General features: G+C 37.0%; 1 protein-coding gene across 1 annotated transcript in view; it reads right to left on the bottom strand.

Annotated features, from left to right (window-relative positions):
* The window catches only part of LOC100543613 (centrosome and spindle pole-associated protein 1), a 38,510-nt gene that overhangs the window by 18,491 nt on the left and 6,209 nt on the right, over positions 1-13,810 (bottom strand). The window contains exons 2-10 of the mRNA XM_031552956.1: positions 13,746-13,803; positions 11,073-11,245; positions 10,228-10,346; positions 9,062-9,140; positions 8,579-8,699; positions 7,157-7,304; positions 4,096-4,248; positions 1,745-1,857; positions 235-384 (exon numbers count right to left, since the gene is read on the bottom strand). Of these exons, the coding sequence (XP_031408816.1) occupies positions 235-384; positions 1,745-1,857; positions 4,096-4,248; positions 7,157-7,304; positions 8,579-8,699; positions 9,062-9,140; positions 10,228-10,346; positions 11,073-11,245; positions 13,746-13,803 (1,114 nt within the window). The remainder of the gene's footprint in view (positions 1-234; positions 385-1,744; positions 1,858-4,095; positions 4,249-7,156; positions 7,305-8,578; positions 8,700-9,061; positions 9,141-10,227; positions 10,347-11,072; positions 11,246-13,745; positions 13,804-13,810) is intronic.

Here is a 13,810-nt window from a genome sequence, read left to right as displayed (position 1 = left end):
TTTTCTGAGAAGAATTAATGATATTTCAAGTTGGCAGCACACTATAAAAAGCAAGAACGTGCATTAAAAGTGATCATTTCCTACAATTTTTTCTCTCCTCTGATTAATGTAAGCCACTTTAATTACAAAGGCAACTTCACAATATACTTCTAACTTTACCCTCTTGATCTAGCAGACAAATACTTCAAAGGGATAGATTAGGATGAAAGAAGCCAAGAGATCAAAATATTACACCTCCTCCTCTTTCCTTCTTTTCTCTTCTTGTTCATCTTCATACGCTTTTTGAATTCTCCTCCTCTGTTCAGCTAGTCGTTTCTCTTCTTTTTCTTCTTCCAGTCTAAGTTTTTCTCGCTCTGCTTCTTCCCTACGTCTCTTTTCATCAATCTAGAAAACAAAGCAAAGAAGTATTCAGCTATCAAAAGACAGCAGTAATCTCAAACATCTTCCATCATCAACTTCTACAGAATTTTCAACCTCTGCTCGCGCAACCAAAAATTGTATGCAACAACTGAAAGATCTCAAAGGCCAGCCTTACATTTCAATTTCAGGATTCCTTTAAAACAAGCCAGTACTATACTGTTTCTTTTTGGTCACTATTTACAGAACCATCTTTCAGTACAAACACTAATTATACGTGATAGTAATAAAATCTGAATATCCGCAAACACTTTCTTCTGGAGGTACTGAAATAATACTTTTCTTTACCAAATAAATACGAGAAGATGGGAAACTCAAGAAAAAAAAACACAGTGATTGTCATCTTCTTTTCCACAATTGTATTTATAGACTCAGTGTTGACTTACTGCAGCCAAAGCCCATTCTTAATTATTTTTGGCAGCACTATACATAAAGAAGGACTCAAGCTTTTCATTCATTAAGAATCATCATAGAATCACAGAATGGCCTGGGTTGAAAAGCACCACAACGATCATCTAGTTTCACCTCCCCCTGCTATGTGCAGGGTCACCAACCACCAGACCAGGCTGCCCAGAGCCACATCCAGCCTGGCTATGAATGCCTCCAGGGATGGGGCATCCACAACCTCCTTGGGCAACCTGTTCCAGTGTGTCACCACGCTCTGAGTGAAAAACTTCCTCCTAAGATCTAACCTAAACCACCCCTGTTTCAGTTTAAAACCATTTCCCCTTGTGCTATCACTATCCGCTCATGTAAACATTTCTACTCCTAAGTTATTCACTACTTCCTTGATACTGTAATTACACTGACATCTAATTCACATAGAGTAAAATTACAGACAAGGTTTTATGGATGGAAGACAAAAACTGATAGAACAGCAGTCACACTTGACAAAGCCATCAAATAACCACATTATTACTGTCCCAATGACCATCTCATTCTGACAAACATGCACTTGTAACATGCTGATTTCCAAGGGCAATTTTTTTTCCTTTATGCATTTATGTACGTAAGCTTGTACTGCATGAACTGCACGAGAATTCCAAACTGAATTTATAGAGTCACATTTAGGAAAAAGGACAGAATCTAAGTTAATTAAGCCAACTATTAATAGCATCATCTTCATAACCATTTCTTATGAAGGGAAGAAAAAAAAAAATCAAAGAGATTCAACAGCATGCAGCTGTCAGCACACATCCTGCTTGCAGAATTGGCTGTGACACGATAAAGCCTTTGGTCAACCGTATCTAATGATTTCCTTTGCCTGTAATCCCTCTTTAAAAAACAAAATAATTATTTAACATGACAACTGGTAATAAGCACTCACCTGTAGACGAAGAAAGTTTTTGTATGACTCTTGTCGCTTAAGTTGTTGTGGAGATGGTGGCTCACCAAACACATTGCCCCGAGCAAAAGGAGAAGTCTGGGCAAATGCAAAACCTAAGAGGGAGATGGGGAAAAAAATCCAGGTAAAAATCAAATCAAATTGAAGAGAGCAAAACCAGAGTGAAGAAGAAATCTGAGACACTCCTTTCACAAAGTAGGTTATGACAGCCTTAATTCAAGGCAACAGCTGAAAACAACAGTTGCAATTAAAAGTTTTCACATTGTCTGTGTAGAATGTTTTTACTGCTCAATTAATGTCTGAGCTAGATGTCTTGTTACAAAATGGCACCTACAAAAGATTTTAGGATATCGTGAAACAAGTCACGTATTTTACCCTGAAATCTATAGTTTAAGATCTAAAAAGTGTCACACTTAATTAGAATAGCAAACATTTCACATTTCATAATGCTATTGCTTGCCACTTACTCTGGCTTAACACCCATAGCTCTGTTCCTCCGGTTACTCAATATTTAAAAACAGAGTATGAAGTAAAGTAGCAATGGATACTACAAACAACGAAGCCAAAATCTGGCAAATAAAATTCTAAGCACTCAGAAAATGGAATTCTGCCATTGTAAGGCACCTTCTATTCTATGAAATCTGAAGTGTCAGGTCTCTTTGAGCTCAGCAACTTTCTCCACTGTATTGGAAACATCACCACTGGGGACAGGTCACCAAGTTAATCTTCCTGAGTTAAGAATGTGTCATAACCATACAGTCCCAATAGCTCTAGAGAAGAGAATCAACTCAGATAACAGAACAGCCTCTGCAGAACAGGATCTCTACAGGAAGTGGAGGAGAAAGAAAATAGATAAGCGTAAGTTGTGTTCTCTTTTCAACTGATACAGCATGATCCTCATTCTTACCACATCTCTTCCAAAGGATATAGTGCCTCAGGGGTGTGCAAACACCACAGCTCCACTAAGTTGAGATGAATACAACGACATGCTGTTCTCATGCTCCTCCCTTACTTTTCCCTGTGCAGTGGTTTAACACCCAAGCCAGATGAAAGCAGAAATAGTATATACATTTATTCCCATAGAGACAGACAGGCTTACTTCTACAATTCGGCTCTAATTACAGAATCAAACAGTCTTATGTTAATACTAATTTTCCTTACACTGAATCACTGTTTGAATCCTTCCAAAATAGAATTAAATTTCTATGTGGTTCCTTCCAGGATGGATTTACTTCACACAGAATCCATTCTGTGCAGAAATTCACAAGAAAGTTTATACATCATTTAAAAGGCATTGACACAAGACAGACAAGTTACTATGGAATGCATCCAGGAATTAACGTTTTGTGTAAAAGCTACTAAGTTGCAAGTTCCTGTTTATCAGGAGGTGAAAAATGAAATAAAATAGAAATAACCTAAACAAGGTCATTTTAATGTCTGACTATTTAACTGGGAGGTGCAGGGCTATCCTGGTCAAAACTCTCATCCCTGTCACCTTCTGTTCTCAGTGTCAGTGATCTATCCTCTTGGCTTTAACAGCCTTGCCTGTTTCACTTCTTACTAAATGGTTAAATATACAGTGTATCAGGTAGGAAGAGCTGAGACAGCACAGAGAGAAAAGAAAAAAAAAAATTCAAGAGTCAATGGTCATGACATTGAACATTGATCTTGGGAAACAGATCTGTGTTCCAATAAACATCTAATCTTTACATACAAGTGCAACAGATGGAGCAGGAAAAAGGAATCAGCATATAAGCTGACCCGAGGAGACCAGGACAGATCCTAGGGACAGGTCTGGAGTATCACAGCACTCTCATTCAGATGTCTCATGAAACATGAGAGAAAGATGCATTTGTTTTTTAAATAAGAAAGTCAAATAAATAGAATCCCTAAAAATTGAAGGCAGTGTGCAGGGCTGCATATCTACTCAGTTTACCCATTCCCTCTTAGAACTTAACTATGCCTGTTTCATCTTACACCATCAGGCCTTCTCCCCTACATTTATGGCATTTTTCTCCTCCTATACAGTCCTATTTCACAGCATCATTTAGAAGTAAAATAATACGTACCAAGATCTGATTATGTAACTTTGAACCTGGAAAACTAACGTACTGATTCTGACCGTCAACAGTTATTGATGAGACAGATAGGAAAATATATTTTCAGCACACACAAATGACAGCAATAGAGAAGTTTGCAGAAAAATAATTATATTGACTTCAATGGTGCAAGGCACTAGTACTGCTAAAGGACTACAAGAAAGGAGGTAAAGAAACTAGAAGAGTTTGATCACTAAGACCTATAATTAGAGCTATAATAGTTTTCTTAAAAACCTGCTATTTTATTTGTAGATGCTCCTGCGTTCTCAGGTCTTGGTGAGGCCAAACTTAGGTCAACAGATACAATAGCCCTTTTATCTTCGTATAATCTCGCCTCTGGATTATGATACGCATCTTCATTTTGCTTGTGCATCATATTCAAGTCAGCTGAAGGAAAGGGGAAATAACTGTTTATAGCATTTTGTTCTCACATAAGGCACGTTCACCACAGATTCTCAAAAACAGGGTTTTTTTTAGCAGGCTTCATCATTTCTGGACACAGCAACTACAGGAACAAAAAATTTAAGCAAAGATAAGAATATATATGCTACAGTGAAATATTAGTTATAAGGAATTCTTTTGCCAGGAACGATTCCTCACAACGAACCTCCACCCCAGCAGAAGCTACGAAATGGAAAGGCAAAGAGCTCAAAGACAAAACAGACTGAAACAGTTGTGATGATGAGCACCTATTTCCTAAAAAGCTGTAAAATACTCAGTTTAGAATTGGTATTTTAAGTACTGAATCTCTAGTGTATTTCATTTCTGTTAGGGGCAATAACCACAATAACCCATTAAGGTGTACTGTGGTCTTCACGTCACCTTAATAGTCCAACTGTTGATGTCTGTGCAAAGTAGTCATCCAATTTATTTTTTTTTTAAGCACATTTCAAGCAAAATTTACACACTGCTTATTTGTTACCATAAAAATCCTGGTCAAAGATACCAATTTCAGCTCAACTTGAAACATTCACTGTATTACTCCTAAAAGGCTCATTTTCAAAATAAAGACAAAGAAAACCAACCCTACTATGCAGTTTCCAAATCATATTTCAAAATAGTCATTCTGACACATCAAAATTACTAGCCATTTAAACACGCAGGTTTCAAATACTTGAAATTACATCCCTCTCTGTAAAGGAGCTTTTGCATCAGCGTTTCAAAAGCTGTTTACAGACATCTTCAAAAAGGCAAAAGTCACACTGCACAACATAAGAAACATAGCAGAAACAGCATGTTATGTTTGATGATGTTTTACTCCTACCTTATCCTTCAAGTTGCTAAAGTACAATGGGGATAAATAACTTTACATACATAATCCAGGAAAACTAGCTAACAAGCTTCTCTCTTGGTTCCCCATTCACAAATAAATTTCTGAGGAAGTATATACACACTTCAGGCTAACACAAGCAACCTCTTATTTCTCTGACTTACATTACCCACACTGTCAAAAAACCTGGAGCAAGAAACCAGGCACTCAAATGCTGTGCTTAAGGATAGGCAATGACAACATCTCTACCTGCTCTGGGGATAAACACGAGCTTCTAAACTTACTATTTGGGCACAGATTTTACAAAGCCATTGAACCTTACCCCCATCCTCAAACGACTTGCCACACACCACTGGGGTGTCATGAAATGAAAGCTTATTCCTTATATATGGACTGTTATCCTGTAAGTGTTCCATGCTTTCAAAATTCTTGTATTTTAGTACCAGAGGACATATTTTGAAAACCTAATGGGAAGGCAGCATCATATTCCAGTAGCATGAAAATCAGTTTGCATCACACTAGAAAGTTACGTAGCTTTAAGTCTCACCCATTCTGAAAGTCACTACTTTTATTTGTTTTGGACTATTATTATTATTTTATTGCTTCCACTAGTGTATTCAGCTTTCCACAAAACAAAACTGATTGGTATCATACCCCTGAATGGGGATGAGAAATGCTTGTCCCAAAGACCACATTTGACTTCTACTGGATAACTTCTAAGTTCTTCTCTTTCTTTTCCACAGTAATTGGAAGCATTTAAATTCTTTCAGGTGGGAGGAGGAATTAAAAAAAAAACATCAAATCCATCTGACTTACTGTTTCAGTGTGCTGTAATTATTACCTCTTGAATAAACAACAGAATCATGAAAGTAGCTGAATCTTTAACACTGAAATCAGGTTGGATCTGATAATAGAATGAAGATGGCATTTAAATTCACCTATGGAAAACCTACTCTAGTTTCCTTATACCATAAGTCTCAAACAAATCCATCTCTCAATCACTGCTAAAGAGCCAGTATAGCTGTCTTCAAGCTAAGATGCTGAAGGCAAGAAACAAACTAGAATAGGCCAACAAGAGATAAGTGGCTGGTGAGATGTCACACAAGTCCTCAAGTCACAGGATCAAATGTGAGCATGCAAACATCCTTCACTCAGCTGAAATGATTGAGGGGATTTCCAAAACAGTTATGGCAATTACATGGGAGATAACATTCAACAAGAGCTTTTGTGGCACTTACTTTAATGTTAAGAAATTCATTTTGAAACATACGAATCTAACTGTGCTTACTGAGAACTATTTTTACTTCTGCACAAAACTTTGCTGTAGGGTTCACTGTAGCAACAAAACTGTACATAGAGAAAGTAGAGAAAGTTTTCCCTAATACAGGGACTACACGTCCAGGATCCAGAATCACAAATTTGAGTTTTACATCTACCTCTGATTCACAGAGGGCAGCTAAACAACTTGCCCAGATTATAGTTCTCTCCCAGCCTGCTGCTCCCATCTTGTATAAGCAGCACTTAGAAAGAAATAAAAGAAATAAAATTTTAAAACATTACTGCTGACAAACTGCCATTTATACAACCACTTGCCAGCAGTGCTACTTGGGGAGATTAAATATTCCACTTAGATCTAGATATTTATTCTAACATTTTCCATGTCACAAGTAAAGCTTTCTAAAAACCTGGAAAATGTTTATATAAAAGTCTCCAGAACAGACTTCAGCCTATTTCTACTGCAGCCTTTTTTTCCCCGCTTTCACCCTTTACTATTGCATTTGTTCTTCATTTAAAGCTGACATCTACATTTCCTTTTTTTTCTTCTTCAGTTGTACCCTTTGAATCATTCTACTGAAATGAAATAAATTACTTAAATATTTCCAGACTGCATCTGCTTAAAACAAGTATTTCTGTTTGTAAATAAAGCATTATCAGTGCTGCAAAACATGAAATACATATGTGAAGAGAGCCCTTACAGGAACAAGAGAATCCTCAAAAGACAGCCGGTAGTTTTGGCAAACATACTTATCAGATTTCCTTTTGCATCTCTGAGAGGAGCTCCACCACCACCTTTTCCCCAGGGATTGTAATTCCTCATTTCTGCTTCTAACTTGGCTTCGTAACGTTCTTTCTCTTCTCTCTCTTGTCTGCGTCTTTCCTCTCTCTCCCTTATCTAAAAAGGAAACAATCCAAAGTTAATTGCTTAAAAATATCACGAGACATATAATTTGATTAAAAAGGTAAAGGAGTAAACTGAGTGCACTCATCATCCCACCTGCATCTAGTAAGCTTCATTTCACTGCCTACCAGGCAGACAGAACACTGAACTGTCACAACACACAAGTACAGTTGTGTGTAATCACAGAGGGACACTTTGGAAGTCTTCCAAATATTCGTGTCTGACACCTGCAGTACATCAAAAGTCTCATATTCTTGGATCTTATGATAGAGGAGGTTGTACTGCTTCTCAGTCTGACACATTTTGTTCAGCCTAAACTCAGAGATGGGATGAAGACTTTTACCCATAAACACTAAGAGAATGTGATACAATTCTGAAACTATTCATTAAATAGCTGTACTACAGTAAGACATGATGATATATGCAAATAATGCATAACTGCTCATATTGTTTGTTTTCCTTTGAGATGCATTAAATACACGTAACAGCGTCCTTACTACTTCATGTAGCTTTTATAAAGCAAACAATATAACTTCTATTTAAAGCTCCTGAAACACACTACTATTTCTGTAGCTAAATTATTAGTTAATGCATTAAGTTTGTTCCTTTCGTGTATCAAATAAATAAAAATAAAGTTTCCCTTTATCATAGAATGGCTTGGATTGGAAAAGACCTTGAAGATTACCTCCTCCAACTCCCTGCCATGAGCAAGGTTGGCACCCACTACATCAGGTAATCAGACAATTTTGAATGAGATGCAAGGCATCATAACAAAGAACATCCAATCTGCAGACTGTTCCCATGCTCAGGGACGTGATTTAGTGGAGGGTTGTTAGAGTTAGGGTAGTATGGTTAGGTTGAGGTTGGACTTAATGATCTTGAAGGTCTCTTCCAACCCGAGCAATTCTATGACTTTATGGCTTTGTGTACAGTGAGGAAAAAAAAGAATATAACAGTATATTCTGCTCGCTTTTAATGATACACAGGATTATAGCTTTGAAAAATTATCTTGTCAGGCTTACTGGATCTTTATGTCAAATTGTGCAGTCTCTCATGTGGCAGTAAGCTTGAAAGGCTTGCTGTTTACCTGAAGAGCTAAAACAAGCTAAAGAAAGGTCAGAGGACCAGCAGGAAGGAAACAAGGGAGAGAGGGAGGGTTATGGAAGCTTTTTACTAGCAAATGGAATGAGTATCTCTGAAAGAATACTACAGTTACAACCATTATATGTTAACAAGAAGAAAATGTCAGCAGCTTTGTAACTCAGTACCTGCTGCTGCAATTCTTGCTGATAAGATAACGTCGCCTCTTTGGAAGGCTTTGACTTTTCTTCAGAAAATACTCCTATGCTTCTCTGTCTGTCTCCCGTATTCCTCTGTCCAACGTTACTTCTGAAGCAGAAATCCACACATAAAAATAGAAAACATCAAACATCACGGGTTCAAAAGGGAAGGGAAAAAAATTAAAAAAAGACTCTGCCCAAAATACATTACAGCCTAAGCAGTTTATCTATAAAAAAACAGAGAAGTTCACTGAATTTTTACTTAGACAGAGACTGTTAAATATAAGTTTGAAGAGTAGCCTTTAACACACTTTATTTAATTCAATATATTTTGTTAGCAAACTACTCCCAACATGAAAAGCATATCACTACAGAGAAATGCAACCAAAGATCCAATACTTACAAAGAATAAATAATATACATATACAAATAGTATAAATTATACAACAAAGAATGAACATTATTACTTACACAGATTGCTCTACTGGGGCTTGGGCTAATGGAGGATCCAGGTTAGGTGTGGGTTGCATTCCCATCATACCTGTGCCATCTGCAAAGTGAAACAATCAGAAACACTGTATTTGACATCTGTATTCATACTAAAATAGGAAAGGCAGTATAGTGCCACAGCAGGGCTTGAAATCACTACACATACTATTGCTTAAGTCAGAGACGGTAAGAAATGCAACTCTAAAACAATGTCATACTTTCAGATTTCATGTCCTAGCTATATCCTACTTTGTGACAACAATTTTAACCCCCAGAGGTGAACTTTAAGTAATCATTTGTTTAATACTCTAAACAGTAAGCCATTGATCACAAAACTAAGAAGAAACTTCTAGGAGTTCAAGATTACAGATTCCCATCTTACTATTTCCTTGTAACTTCAGAGATCTATCAAGCCATAAGCTACTACAGTTCAAGACAAGGAGAAATTTATAAATGGGGGGGGGGGGTGGGAAATAAGACTAAAAGCTTCTGCTTTTAAATATCTAACATTCACAAAATTCCCTAACTGACATCAATCCCATTAAAAATTGCCATCAAAAAAAGTTTTCTTTGTTCTGTATTTTAGATTTTCTGTGGAGGCATCAGAGCAATTTTTTTAAAAGTATTTCTGGTTCCTATCCCTATCCCCTTCCCAAAAACCACGCCAAACCTTCCCTACATCACACTTACATCACTCATTAGACCATCATAAGCAAAGGGTAAATTAGAAAAAAAAAAAGTACATTGGTTTACTTAATATAGCTCCTTTAAAAATACTTATATCTGAAATCACAATGAAACCAAGACAAACAAACAACTATAAAATCATTTTAGTAATTTTGAAAAAAAAAAAAAAAAAGGTTTTATTAATTGAAACTACAAAGTCATTACTCTGCCCACATTATTTTCTAAGCAACTGATATTCTTAAAGTCCTGAGATTTCTGGAAGCTGTAGCTTCTTTTTGCATCATTCAAAACCAATACTGGAGGAAAAAAAAAAAAAAATCTACTTTTCATTCTCACATTCAGCACACAACTAAGAGCTGGGTACAAGCAGTTGTTACTAGTTAAATTATTCATCAGATACCTTGATTAAAGACAGTAACCTGAATCACTTACATCCAACCCATCCAAAATCATCAACTTACAATATGCAAGATTGGGATCTAAAGGATTTCTTGCTCCATAAAAGTAGTACGCATCATCATAAGGTGTTCTATAGTTGTCTGTCAAAACTGGTGGTGGAGGTGGTGGCATAGGAGCAAGCCTTAAAGAAAACAGGAACCATTTTTGGTTTGTTTCACAACTGAGCAGAGATCACTTAAAGAAATAATAAAAAAGAGAGACGGAATTCACTGTGGGAAAATGTAGCTCAGACAAGAAATCTCATTAGTGTCACATAGGAACAAGATACAATAAATCTGAATAAGGAGTCAACCTTCCCTTAGGGAGTAGCAAGTAAATCGCACTACTCGAGAAATCTAAGGAACGTAAAGGAAGCCCATCTTCTTTAACTGGTTCAGTTGATGATATTTGCAGGCTATTTCTGTAACAGTAAATAAAACAAGCCATGCAGCAGTCTCTGACCAAAAAGTAAGCAGCACAGCACAGCTTTAGCTGTGGATGTCTCATCCCTGGAGGTCTTCAAGGCCAGATTGGATGGGGCGGCCCTGGCAGCCTGATCTACTGTGCTGCAATCCTGCCTATAGTATGGAGGCTGCAATTAGATGGTCTGTAAGTTCCCTTCCAATCCAAGCCATTCTGTGACTCTATGATAATCCACTGTAAGAAAACCCTAGGTATGGCAATGTTACGTCAGTACAAAGTAATTTACTTTTAAGCTCTTTTTGTTAATATTAAAATATTACTTCTATCTTCATTAATTCCTTGGAGAAGGATTGACAACGCCGCTGAGCTCTGCCTTTCTAAGTAGCAGCAACATGATGAACACTGAGCTTATTGAACATGCAAAATCAAGATGATGATCAAGCACCTGGGAGCTGCCATTTCACCAAGAGCGCTGGCTAGCCCTCTGTGAAAGTCTTCATTCCCTGGAGAGACAGAAGGCATGGATACTGGAGTTTGGAAAGCAACCCTGGGCCTTTCAGGTGGTACTTTCTCTTCAGAAGTTCTTGCTGTCAAACCAAACTGCTTCAATCTATTCGGCTAATGGAGAAAGAAAAGAAGTAAAAGAAAAAAAAGTACGTAACGTTATCAACATGGAATATTCTGAACCTCCATTCAGGTTGTGTTAGTACCAATAGTACCTAATTACCTGCTCAGATTTCCTGCAACTGCATTTTTTTTTCCCTTCTTGGGGAAGTACTGGAAATCTATTACTACAAGGAGATCTAATATGTTTACCACAGATTTAAAAATAATCTCCATTGCTGGTTTCAGGAATTATATTGCTCTAGCCATCATCCAGGAAGAAGTATTTATTTACTTCTCTGTAGCACAGCTTAACTACAGCTGCCAGTTTCCTGCACTGACAGCATTCTCATATTAAACAAAGGAAAAGTTCATGAAATCCACTCCCCTCTAACATTAAGAGTTCACAATCAGTAGGAATAAAGACGAACACACACTGAGACTTTCTCCAATAAACATTTCTTTGCAATGTCATTATTTTGAGGTTCCTTTAGATTTTTTTTCAAGCAGTACAATTACATTTTTAAAAAAATATTTTCTTAAACAAAAGTAACAAATGTTTATTGATAACTGGCAGCCTCAGAAAATGGGCAAAGGCAACATGCAAGTAGAACAAAGGCATGCAAGTCGATTAGTTCCACAACTATCCTACCACACCCACAAAGCCCCTACACCTCTTGCTACACGTAAGTATTTTAACATCTGTTTAAATGAACCAGTGTAATAGAAGACCAAAAAACCCACCATATGCCTTCTAAGTAAAATCAGATTGTTTCTGAATTTACAAGTCCTAACATTGTAGTGCTTCAGCTACTGTGCATGCAGAGACAGTAATATTAGCACCAGCTAAATATTAAGTATCTAACAGCAAACTGCATGTCCTACAACAGGAAAGTATTTCAGCAAAATATTAAATGTTTACCTCCTCATCACTTAGCTGCAAGACAGTATATACAAGGCAGTTAGTACTCACCAATCATGGACTACAGTATTATGATTAGAATTCACAAAACCTAGATATTTTTTTTTAATTTAACATTTAACTTCAAATTTCTAGTTGTGAATACAAGTAACAGCAATTTAAAGTTATAAAAATTATAAAGCTATCTACAGACAAGTTTCTTTTAACTTATTTTTCCAAATCTGATATCTGGAGCAGGAGAACATGTAAAACAGCCTTTCTTACTAACAAGTTTAACATCAAGTGTTCCCAGCATCCCCGGATTTCAGCTCTGGGACTAATTAAAGAGGTAACTATGGCAGTCAGTTTATCTTGAGGATTGTTTTCTTTTAAATGAGCAGTAAACACAACAGTCTACTTTTACACATTCTGAATCAGGCACTATTATTTAAGCAACCTGGAAATAATCAAGAAAACCACTTCATTAGAATCTCTCAAGATGCAATTTAAAGTTAACAGTGAGCGTTGCTTAATGAATAAGGCAATTCTACTTAATCGAAGGCTTTCAGCCAAACTAATGAGTTTTAAACATGCCCTGAACTTACTCTGGATGTAGTTTTGCTCATACAAGTACTTCTCAGTCCCTAACTGAGATGCATGCAGAATAGAGTGCTTCCCCACAGTATGTGTATGACTGCTCAGGTTTGATCAGAAATGCTCGTTGCAGCCAAGATCAGCAGCATCCTCTGCTCAGTTTGTCTTCTTTTCCTGTATAACTCCCACCCATACACGTCAACCCTCTCCTTTTCACCTTCCGAATCCCCAGTTAGCTCTAACTCAACTAAAGCAACGAAGGAGATTCAGATTTTTGCCAGCTAAGCAAACCAAATCAGTTTGTGGAAAGAGTTCAAACTGATGTCACAGATGCTTTCAGCAGAGAGGCCAGGAACATGCAGCTGGAACACATGACTGCGCCCTATCTCTCCACATAAAGCAAGAATTTTGGTTCTGCTTAGCTGTTTATTTAGTTGCATTTTCTGTCTCCTGCCTCAAATGCTGACTTCATTGCTGACAGTAAGCTCAGCAATACATTCAAATTCATTTTTTAGAAAAATGAGAGCTCCTTTCATGCCTCTCTCCAGAAATACCTCAAGTTCCTTTCTATGTTTTACTTTCCTCAAAAAACAGTACCACTGATAATGTAAGCTGGTAACCAGTTAAACTAATAACCACTTTACTCTTGCTTGAGAAAATTATCCATCCTTTATCTCCAGTAGCAGACATCTACAGCACCCAAGATGCACTGGCTTTGGCCTCTAAAAAAACAATACACACATGCAAACGATGTGTGCAAATCATCATGCTTATGCGACAAGCAGTCTGCCATGGATGTTACTGGCACTGACAGTTCACTCTTACCTATGGGATAATCAAAATTTTTACTAGAATTACCCTAATAAGGAAGTGAAGGCAGTAGTAGCTCTGCATTTAGTCTTACAAGTAACACAGCATTAAACATCTTGTTTTTTATTAAATCACATAAAAATGCTTTTGCTCCTGAACATTACATAAGAAAAATCCCACATAAGTAGGAAAAAAAGAAAAATTACTCACCTTCTTTTCTGGGTCTATAGCCCCAGAAGCAGCAACTGAGAGCTCAAGTTCCTTCTCTCTGTTTT

This window comes from Meleagris gallopavo, chromosome 3 (genome assembly GCF_000146605.3).
Source record: "Meleagris gallopavo isolate NT-WF06-2002-E0010 breed Aviagen turkey brand Nicholas breeding stock chromosome 3, Turkey_5.1, whole genome shotgun sequence".
Taxonomy (NCBI): Eukaryota; Metazoa; Chordata; class Aves; order Galliformes; family Phasianidae; genus Meleagris; species Meleagris gallopavo.
The sequence above is the reverse complement of the archived record's forward strand: the minus strand, read 5'-3'. Positions and strand labels throughout refer to the sequence as shown.